General features: G+C 38.8%; 1 protein-coding gene across 1 annotated transcript in view; it reads right to left on the bottom strand.

The window, feature by feature from the left end:
• mapk8ip2 (mitogen-activated protein kinase 8 interacting protein 2) overlaps positions 1-10,068 on the bottom strand; it is a 49,710-nt gene extending 39,642 nt beyond the window's left edge. Inside the window, exon 1 of the mRNA XM_052151832.1 lies at positions 9,710-10,068. Coding sequence (XP_052007792.1) covers positions 9,710-9,774 — 65 coding nt within the window. The 5' untranslated portion in view covers positions 9,775-10,068. The remainder of the gene's footprint in view (positions 1-9,709) is intronic.
• Between the last annotated feature and the right edge of the window lie 1,951 nt (positions 10,069-12,019).

Genomic DNA, 12,019 nt, shown 5'->3' with positions numbered 1-12,019 from the left:
TCCATGCTTTTTAACTCATCCCATACATACAAGGAAAGTGATGGAGAGAAATGCATTTCTATCAGGAAGACTTGCAGACTTGAGTGAGATTTATGATGACATTTATTTGATTAATATAAACCAGAAATGTAATGTCTCTCTTTGGCGTAATCCCGTCTGGCGGTCCCAAGAAGTTGTACTCGGAACCATCATATCCTGCCGGAGATAGGAGGCAGGAGCGAGGAGCCTACCCCCGTGCAGGACGGGACTCACCTGGTGGTGGTGGTGGAGTGGAGGAGGTTGTCATGTTAGCACACTGAAACAGCAATGTGATAGATTGTGAACAGACTAATGAAGCAAAGGCTGACGTGTGATTGGCTGGGAATAACCCAGTTTTGGTGCAATGATGTACAGCTGCTAGTCTTCCCGCTAGAACTATGCTGCGCTTACATTTCCAGGCTAGTAAGAAAACACCTATCAACCACCCAGAACACATTTGTAACAATATAATAAAGCATTAAAAACTACTCAGAACACCCCAGAAACTATATTAGCACCACTGCAGACAGATTAAGAAATAAAACACATTCTGGCTGGCAGCCAACTTAATTTTTTCTTACTCTGTACATTTGCCTTTGGTTATTTGACATTATTTAAGAACACCATTATGCACTTGTAAAGGGAGTTATGGAAAGGAGGAAGCGAGAACCGGCTTGACAATATAAATACTATGTACTGAAAAATGTAAACCAAAAGACACAAACACACAGGTATCGGACAGCTGCCCGTAAACACTCTCTCTCTGTCGCACCACCATCCGCAGTCGGCCTTTATCCCTCTCGGAGGCTTGATTGGCCTGATAAGGGGCCGAGTGTGTAGAATCACGACCAGGCCCCGCCCTCCGCCTTGCCACAGCACTTTTGTTTTTCACTGACTGAGAAATTGACAGAGAGCCTGAGAGAAAGAGACTCACCCAGAGGCCACAGGAATGCACACTGCAGCCCATTATTTCTACTCTTACATAAAACAGGTTTATGGGAGGACAAGTGGTGATATAAACCCCACAAATCCATAAAGGAAAGGAAACAATGAGATAAAGACGTTTATGGAAAATGGAAAAACATTTGTAGACTGAGAGAGAATGAAAGCAATGGAAGAAGAGAGGGACATTAGCTTCAGTTGACAACAAACCATCACTCACATTGGCTTTTTTGTTCAGCTGTCATTTCCTGTGTGCAACACAGTGACATCACCTGCACAGCTGCATGTGGCTTCATATGCTTGACCTGAAACTGTCAGACTGTCAAATTGTAAAATGTGACCTGCCAGACTTTTGATTTAGGACCTGAAGAGCATTTAGAAGATTGTGTCTCTTATCTGCTCATACTGAGAGACATGAAGTTTAATATATAGAGGTAGAAGTTTCTTTGTGCATCATGAATTGAGTGTTTGCCAGGACTTTGAAAGCATTACATTTTTGCTCTCTGTAATTTAAAATTTTACTTTATTTAGTAGTTTATAATTCTTGAGCAGTGACACACTTTTTAAAAACTCTGTGAATTCAAATGCACAATCCAGAAATAATAATAACCACAATATATAGAAGGGCACTCATAAAAACATGTCATATTTATCGTTCTTTTATTAATGTGTAAAAAACGCTATAAATGGACATGACATCTGTGAAAACTGAACGTTCCTACAGGCTACATGAAACCAGCAGACTGGTTCCTGCCGGCACACTGCAGGAGTCTGTGTTTGTAGCTTGCTAGCCTGCTTAGCATTGCTTATTCTTATACGTTCATAGTTATATCCTTTGGCATTTTACTGCATGCTTAATTTTGTTCCACTTTTCTGCTGTTTCAACTGCGTGTATTTTACTGCGTGCACCTGTTTCTTTCTTTTATTTTCTCCTCACTTCTCGAGTTTTGCATCAATCTCTAACATCTGCTGATCAGGAACCACATCGAAACACATCAATCTCAAACCTTTGCCACTCAAGAACAACCATAACAACAACAACAAAAAATTGTGGTAAGTCATGGCATCCGCTCATGTTATTTCTTCCTGCGTTGCATGCCACATGTTTACTATAGCTTCTTCAGTCAGCAGTGAGGGATTTACATATGATAAATGTAAGGAAATAGTCAGGCTGAAGGAGAAGGTTAATGTGTTAGAGATACGCATCCGAATGCTAGAGGAGGTCAGTGAGAAAGAGAAGCCGGTAGATAATATTTCTGGCTGTACAGCCCCAGCAGAGGGGTGTTTCAGTGATGTCTTGGCGGCATACTCGCTCAACAAAGCGACACCACTCTCCTGTTCCTGTTAGGGTTTCCAATCGATTCTCCCCACTCAGTGATGCTCCCACTGAGAATCATGTTGAAAGAGCCTTGGATTTAGGAGATTCTATTGTAAGGAATGTGGAAATAGAGACTCCAGCCACTATCGTTAAATGCATTTTGGGTACCAGAGCATCTGACATCAGATCACGTTTATTCATGTCGGCACTAATGATGTCCGGCTTCGCCAGACTGAGATCACTAAAGATGATGATAAAGAGGTGTGTGAACTTGCAAAAATGATGTCAGACACTGTAATATGCTCTGCCCCCTCCCTGCTCGTCATGGTGACGAGGTTTATGGTAAATTAGTGTCACTGAATGGCTGGATGTCTGAGTGGTGTCCAGAGAATTGAATAGGATTTATAGACAATTGGTAGAGTTTTTGGGGTAGACCTGATCCGCTAAAGAGAGACGGACTCCATCCCTCCAGGGAAGGTTCTGCTCTCCTCTCTAGTAATTTGGCTCATTGTCTTAATAGTGATAGTATTTGATTAACTGGGGCCCAGGTCAGGAAGCAGACAAACTGGATAATCCGAATGTCTGCTAACTGCCTTGAGACATCACAAAGGTCACATAAACTACAACACTTAGAGATTGTATCACGTAGATAGTGGTGGTGTAGTGGTGGTGTAGTGGTCTAAGCACATAACTGGTAACCTGGTAATCACGCTGGTTCGAGCCCCACAGCCACCACCATTGTGTCCTTGAGCAAGGCACTTAACTCCAGGTTGCTCCGGGGGGATTGTCCCTGTAATAAGTGCACTGTAAGTTGCTTTGGATAAAAGCTTCTGCCAAATGCATAAATGTATATGTAAATGTAGATATCATATAGAGACTGTGTCTGTTCCCCGAACTACGAAACACAATACCCTCACTAAATAAAATAAAAAATCTGATTATGGTCAAACTTGAAAAAAATAAAACAATTGAAGATAAACATCATATAAAGGTAGGGCTACTAAAAATGTGATCTCTTTCAACCAAAGCACTAATTGTAAATTAAATTATTACAGATCATACTTTGGATGTGCTCTGCTTGACTGAAACCTGGCTTAAACCAGATTAATATATACATTTAAATAAATCTACTCCCCCAGGTTATTGTTATAAACATGAGCCTCGTCTGAAGGGTCCAGGAGGAGGTGTTGCTAAAATTTACAGTGAAGTTTTTGGTGTTACTCAGAGGACGGGATATAAGTTTAAGTCTTTTGAACTACTAATGTTTAATGTGACACTGCCATATATAAATAAAAAATCTCTGTCATCTTTTACCCTTGCTATTGTATATAGATCACCCGGGCCATATTATGATTTCCTTTTTCTATCAGATCTAGTAGTTACTGTAGATAGAGCTTTAATTGTTAGTGACTTCAACATTCACATAGATAATGAAAATGACACATTGGGATTTGCATTTATCGATATTCACAACTCTCTTGAAGTCAGACAAAATGTGACAGGACCAACTCATAGCCATAATCATACACTAGATATGTCATATGGAGTTGATGTTGATAATATAGAAATTCTACCATAGAGTGATGACATCTCAGATCATTACCTTGTCTCTTGTTTGTTGCGATCAGCTAATGTCACTCAATCTACACCACGCTATTGTTCAGGTAGAACTATTCTTTCCACGACTACAGATAGCTTAATTAATAATCTTCCAGAATTGTATCGCATACTCAGTTAGCCAAAAAGTCTAGAAGAACTTGATGTAATAACAGAAAATATTAATACAGTCCTCACTGGCACTCATAGTGCTGCCCCATTTTAATAAAGAAAATTAAAGGAAAAAGCCCTGCACCATGGCACAATGATCACACTCACACTCGGAAAATGGAGCGCAAGTGGAATAATCAAAAGCCACAACATGTATGTTAGATCCAATATCAACTAAGGTCTTAAAAGAGGTATTCCTTGTAATCTCAGAACCTCTTCTTAACATTATTAACTCCTCGCTATCCTTAGGACATGTCCCAAGAAACTTTAAAATGGCAGTAATCAAACCGCTTATTAAGAAGCCACAGCTTGATCCTGACGAATTGGCAAGTTATAGACCGATTTCAAATCTCCCATTTATGTCGAAAATACTAGAAAAGGTAGTGTCCTCTCAACTCTATTAATTTCTACAGAGAAATGTATATATGAACAATTTCAGTTATGATTTAGGCTCCGTGCACTTATCAGAGTTACAAATTACTTGCTCTTATCATCTGATCGTGGCTTCATTTCTCTAGTGCTTTTAGATCTTAGTGCTTCCTACGACACAATTGATCATGACATTCTCTTGAATAGGCTGGAGAATTATGTTGGCATTTGTGGACTTGCATTAGCATGGTTCCGGTCCTATTTAGCAGACCACTACCAATTTGTAGGTGTAAACTTTGAATTTTCAAACCAAACAAAAGTTAAGTATGGAGTGCCACAGGTATCAGTTTTAGGGCCTCTTCTTTTCTCCTTTTATATGCTTAGTTTGGGAGATATTATCAGGATTTGTGGAATAAGTTTCCACTGTTATGTCGATCAAATATTATCAAATTAGCCCAATTTTATAATTGTTACATTGGCTACCTGTTGATTTTTATTTGTACATTTCTGTTAACTACATACAAAGCTTTGAATGGTCTAGCTCCAGAGTATCAAGTGACATTCTACCACGCTATATTCCATCACATTCATTACGATCGCAAAATTCTGGCTAGTAAATAGTTCCTAGAATATCAAAATCCAAAAAAGGAGGTAGATCCTTTTCCTATTTGGCTCATAAACTATGGAATATTCTCCCTAACACTGTTCGGGATGCAGACACACTCACTCAGTTTAAGTCTAAACTAAAGACTCATCTTTTTAGCCAGACATACACCTCATTTATTCATCAACTCACAATTAGGCTACTTAGGTCAGGTCTGCCAGAACCAGAAACATTTCTTATAATCTATAACTCTGCAGTAAATGGAATGGCATCTACGCTTATATTATTCAATTTGTATCCTTATCTCAACCTTGGGATGCATATGCCAGATCCAGCTCCATTCCTGCTTGGAACTGTAAGACATGGGATGCTACATATGCCTGAACCTTGGATTTAGGATGGACCCCACCTAACCTCACCGAAATGACCTGCCGGTTGAACTGTAATGCACCTCACTGATCTCTGCCTGCATAACCTTTGTCTATTGATGGACTGCACTCTTGAATTGGAATACATAGTCTATCATTTAATTGCCAACAAAGCCTTCATCAGCCAACTAACATCGGGCATGCATCTATGTGAACTTCTGCTGTTAATCCAGGATGGACTTCAAAAACATTAGTCATTAATCTAACAGTTCATCCACAATCTTTGTTTAAACACTGACCCTTAAACCTTACTTATTTACTCATTTTAAACCATGAGCTGTGCTGCGCATACAGTAAATAAGTAATACTGGCATTATATTCATGATGTTAGCCAGGGGGAAACTGCCCCCCCATAGTGAGCCTGGTTTTTCCCAAGGTTATTTTTGTGTTTTTCCTGTTCTGCAGGACAGTTAATGTGTTGCAAGCTGTTTCCTGTTTCGTATCAGGGTGTGTCGATAAACGGGGTGATTCTTAGAAATGTGTTTCTTGTATCTGTACTTTCTGTCCTAAGCCCTCATGTATCTCATATCAAATATGTATGTCACGTCCATATAAGGTAAAGAATGATTTCATTGGTTAGTCTAGTGGAAGTGTTAATTTGCTGAAAAATATAAATGATGTGTTGAACAACAAACGTCGGAGAATGATATGGTGTCATTCTCCCCTCATGAGGATCAAGAAAAGTGACTGCAGACCTGAATTCATATATAAGGGGCACTCCTAAAATTCCTTACATCAACATCTTATGGAGTTTTGTGTTCCTTGCCACTGTCGCCTTCAGCTTTCTCACAGGGGTTCTAAATTAAATTATTATTTAACAATTTATTTATTTATTTTTATACACAATTTACAATCATATTTAATCAAACTACACAATGATGACTCTATAGATATTACAGTTTAATTTTTTAGTTAATGCATGATTTTCTGTAAAGCTGCTTTGAAACGGTGTGTGTCGTGAAAAGCGCTCTACAAATAAAAATGACGACGTCTGAGATATCGGTATGAAATCCATTAATGCTGCATGATTGCCTGAATTAAGATTGAAATCGCAAAATAGACTTGTGCAATTACTTAACCTTAAAAGGATGCGTTTCTGCATTCAGCACTGTGTAAGCAAGCGGCGCCCTCTAACGGTCCAGATGGTTTTATCCATAATCCATTATACCAATATAATACAGAATTTAAAAGTGGATTTTCTTCTTTTGGCAGGGTTTTTCCTGCACAGAGAATTACTAGGCGGCCGCCTCCATCAAATTTCGTTCCGCCTCCGGCTGTGAGTGTCTCTAGTGGGTGTCTTCATGGAAAACACTAACAAGCGTTGCACTCGGTGGATTGTCATTTGCAACTGCAAATCTCTGCTTGATGTCATTTAACGTAACATGAGATAATATAAAACTGTAATGATGGCACGCAAGACGAAAGGAGCACTGCAACTCACGCTTGGCGATATATCTTTATTTCATCCTTAAATAAAGTTCATATAATACGGGAGCATGACATGCAAATAAGCACAAACTCCAAAACTGTCATTCTCTGTATGGTCAGAGCCGCTTCAACCAGTCGTGGAAGAGACACAATCTGAGCGGGAGTCGAGACCGGGAGAGATTTAAAGTTCTGCCGGCTGATGCGCACTCAAACACGGAGACGCTCGTCTCTCGCCACCGCTGTCTGCAGCTCGCAACCTGTAGCATCATTGATGAGATCATCATGATAAGATCAAACTTATGTGAAAAATAACACTAAAATGTCAATGTCACAGGGCGGAGGGCGGGGCCGGGTCGTGATTCTACACACCCGGTCCCTTATCAGGCTAATCAAGCCTCCGAGAGGGATAAAGGTCGACTGCGGAGGATTGTGCGGGAGAGAGAGATAGTTTACGGACATGTCCATCGTGTGTGTGTGTGTGTGTGTGTGTCTTCTGTTTAAAGTTTTATATTAAACTATTATTTACATCGTCAAGCCGGTTCTCGCCTCCTTTCCATTGACTGCTTTACACTCAACTACAATAAAATGTGTGTGTGTGTGTGTGTGTGTGTGTGTGTGTGTGTGTGTGTGTGTGTGTGTGTGTGTGTGTGTGTGTGTGTGTGTGAGTGTGTGTGTCTTGTGTGTGAGTGTGTGTGAGCATGTATTTATCACTTTGTGGGGACCAAATGTCCCCATAAGGATAGTAAAACCCGAAATTTTTGACCTTGTGGGGACATTTTGTCGACCCCATGAGGAAAACAGCTTATCAATCATACTAAATTATGTTTTTTGAAAATGTAAAAATGCAGAAAGTTTTCTGTGAGGGTTAGGTTTAGGGGTAGGGTTAGGTTTAGGGGATAGAATATAAAGTTTGTACAGTATAAAAACCATTATGTCTATGGAAAGTCCCCATAAAACATGGAAACACTACTGAGTGTGTGTGTGTGTGTGTGTGTGTGTGTGTGTGTGTGTGTGTGTGTGTGTGTGTGTGTGTGTGTGTGTGTGTGTGTGTGTGTGTGTGTGAGATAGGTTTTGGATAGACTAGATTGACAAATGATTATCAATAATACTCTAAAAATACTCTAAACAATGGCTAAAAATGTCAACAGTTTTCATTGACTAAAACAAACAAAATAGGATAAGGTTGACTAAATATGATAAAAACTAAAAAGGGCATTAGACACAGGACTAAGACTAAATTATAAAACAGCTGGCAAAACTAACACTAGTATTCAGTTGCCAGGTCATGTGTATTAACGCAAAGCCAACGTTTACGCGTTTTTAACGGCACTTTTTTGATCAGTGTGGTACCACCTCCGCCAGGAAAAACCCTGTTTGGTTTATACTTGTGTTTTTCAATGATGTGGATGACATTTCCGTAGAATTACCCAACATACTGTATACAAAGTATACATTTGTAACATTTGAATACAGTACATACATGTAAAATGTGAGTTTTTAAATACAAAAAGAACATTTTTCATACAAACCATCATGTTATCACATCACAATCTTTCATTGTGGCTCTCTTTAAAATGACAGCATGATTCCAACAGTGGGCTGATAACCAAATAAGATAAGTGGCAAAATATTGATATCGGTATCAGCACATGTTTTTTTTTGTTGTTAAAAGCATTATTGGCCAAAATATGTCATACCAGTGCACCCCTAAAATATATGTTCATATATGTTTTTCACTGATATAAATAAGTCACATAAAACTAAAAACAAATGCATAGTCATATATGTAACATTTTTCACAAAATACTTGAAATATGTGCATTTATTCTCAATTATATGAATTTCTGTACAAGGTTAGGGGAACTCCAAGACAACAGAAGCTCGTAGCACTTTGCTTATCTGAATTGAACTAAAAGCAAACTGTTTCTGTAATGTAATGTGGCTCTATTCTACATCTATTTATAAATACAGATGTTTTACATCTTACATGCTTACAAAATAATCGATTCATCCTAAAGATACAAGTTGTACCAGGTACATGCATGGATGAACATAGTATATCCACAAATAAATACTAAGTGCACTACTAATCAATCTCCACCTTTTAGTTTGATTTAATGTTCAACCATTAGTTCATTGCTAATTGGGGATTTAATTTAACATAAATGCTCAGTGATGGAGGGTACATGTTGGTACATTAGATAGGTTAATACTTAACATTACACATAGCTCCATATATACTATATATATATATATATATAAAATATCACGTGTTACTTTAATTAATCAGAATAGAAATAACAATAGCAAAGTGCAAATAAGCAGTTCCACAAAATAACTACATATTAAGTGCAGTTTAGTTTTGCAGTATTACCCACTACTTATGTAATCACACAATAATGTAAATACTGCAACGTAAAGTGTGAATTTAAATACAGTTCTGAGCATCACAACAGGGCGTGGGCCTCTCCAGTAAGTCAACTATCAGAAAGGATGCGTCAGGCAATGACATATCAGGATAAAAATCCTTGTTTCGCTCAGTTGAATGTCAATAGATGCATTCAAGGGCATTTAATCACATACATCTGAAAAACACAACAGCTGATATTACTGATAATGCACAACATCAGCACACACAGGGATGCTCAGTATCAGTGATGCTGAATGGTGCTGATGCTGATCTCCGGATGTGATTAAGGATGTTACAGATACATAAACACCTCTGATGCTCACATATGGCCAGCATATATAAAATACATATTTCACTTCGAAGGTGAGATGCCATTAGCACGAGCATACTTGAGAGAGAAATCAAGATATGTTTATCTTTCTTACCTGCACCCTGGAGGAGAGAGGGAGTGGAAGGTGGAGAGAGAAAACATCTCTGCCCTGTCCGCCATCTTCTTAGTGACTCAAAAACAGAGACTGCAGATGCAGATGTCCGCAGCCCATCCACAGACACTGTAGAAGCGGATATTTATTATGATCTCGCTTTATTCTCTCTCTCCTCAACGGATACACAGACTGCAGATGCCCCGCTGGGAATCAAACCATCAAATCTGATCAAACGGTCCACGCGGCGATCCAAAGAAAAGACAGTCAGATATAAAAACCTTGTGTTTGATGTGATGTATTTCTATAGGTTATGTGCTGTTACTCACGCACAGCGGTGCGCGCGTCTGAGGATGCTGATACTGCTGATTAGGGAGAGAGGGGGTTTGGGGGTTGGGGGGGGGGGGGTGGTCTAATAAACTGGTCTAATAGAAAATGAAAAAAAAAAAAACAGGTAGAACGCTCATCCGCATGAAACGGGGTCTGAAATGGGCAGGATTTTATACCACCCATTATTTATACCATGATCAATTTGTCACGAGACAAACTGGCTGCGCTTTGTGTTTTATATGTATATTATTACATTAGACCAAAACAGTCACATTTGAAACATTAACAGCAAAAATAAATAACAATAAATACATTTAAAATATATATACAAAGATAAAATAAAATAAAAAAGGGTAATTCGACTGTTTTAAGTGTACAAATTAGGCATATAAGGCAATAAATTATAACATATACAAGGTAAAAAATAAAAAAATAAAAAAGTAAGATTCAAGGCTTTGCAGAAATTCGCACTCTTTCTAGCTTTTTTACTCGTTTTGTTTTGGAATGTGTATAAATGGGCCCTTTTTTTTTTTTTTTTTTTTTGTGATGTCAATGAAAAATGTCCCATAGAAAAATAGATAGAATAATAGGGAGAAAAAAATATATATATACATTAGATTTTTTTAACGTCACGACGCGTTCGAATGTGAGGCATTGTCACGTGGTCTATGTTACCTTTCTCTACGCTGCTCATGATCTTCCAATCATATTCGTTTGTGATTAATGGGGAAGGAATATTTTTTTCACTCATTCTGTAAAGATTGAGAAAATGTATTTCAGTCTATGTGTCGGTAACCAATACTTTGAATTAGTAATTTAAAAGATTATACTTTGTAGGTTACAAATATCTCCAGTTAGACATTAAACGTCCTGAGATTTGAATGCGGCTCTATGGGGAAATGGCTTTCTGAGCCGCCGAGCGCCCTCGAGAGGAGCATGTCTCATTTTTAAATGGTTAATAGCCTGTAATGTGTGCTGCTCAATGATCGGTCTCTGTGCCCCGTTCGAGCAGTTAAGTTAGATTTGCAGTACTATGTTGCGTGTGGGCAGAACACAGAGAGATCATAGGGGACTGCAGTTCAAAATCGGTACCTCCTGGGCTGTGGCATAGCTAAGGGTGGGCAGATGGGCCTGGCTCCACCCAAATTAGACCCAGGCCCACCCAGACTATTAGAGTTTATTCTTTGACTAAAAAAATTTGCCGAAAACTTGTCCCATCTATTTTTATTCAGACCCACCCAAAAGTAGTTTTCTGGCTATGCCCTTGCCCCAGTAGAGAATCAAGATTTACAAGCCATGGGTTCCTAGTGATTTTCCTTTGGGTTTTTATAATAGCAGTTTTGAATTTATGAGTAAAATAAGACGTGATAAACATTTCTTTAAGATACTTGGACCTTTTTGTTTCCAACATAAATTACACACAGTCACTTTGGAAGCATTGTGTTTTACAAAAACATGTATTGCTAACAAGTTGCTAACAAGAACCTAATTCAAGATGGCTGCTGCGTTGCGAGCTCCGACAAAATTGACTGGCTGCATCACCACCTGGTATGGCAATAGCACCACCCTCAACTGCAAAGCCCTGCAAAGGCTGGTGCGAACTGCCAGACACATCATCGGAGGTGAGCTTCCCTGCCTCCAGGACATCTATACCAGGCGGTGTGTGTGAAAAACTCGGGAGGATCATCAGAGACTCCAGCCACCCGTGCACTTGTGCATATGAGTGACAATAAATGTATTTGATTTTTATTTGATTTGAAGTTGCTAAATAAGAACTACAATGTTTTTCCGTTTCGTCAGGCATGTTCACTCACATGCTTGTGGTATTTGTAGTCCTTTTCTAGCAACTCGTTAGCAACATAATATTTAGTAAAAAAGGCGGATTCAAAATTCACATTTGAGGTATGACTGTGTGTAATTTATGTTGCAGAGCAAAACATCCAAGTATCTTGTAGCCCAATGTTTAGCACAGACCTTATTTTA

The sequence above is a fragment of the Xyrauchen texanus genome, chromosome 21 (assembly GCF_025860055.1).
Source record: "Xyrauchen texanus isolate HMW12.3.18 chromosome 21, RBS_HiC_50CHRs, whole genome shotgun sequence".
Lineage (NCBI taxonomy): Eukaryota > Metazoa > Chordata > Actinopteri > Cypriniformes > Catostomidae > Xyrauchen > Xyrauchen texanus.
Note: the sequence above shows the minus strand (reverse complement) of the source record. Positions and strands in the feature narration are given on the sequence as shown.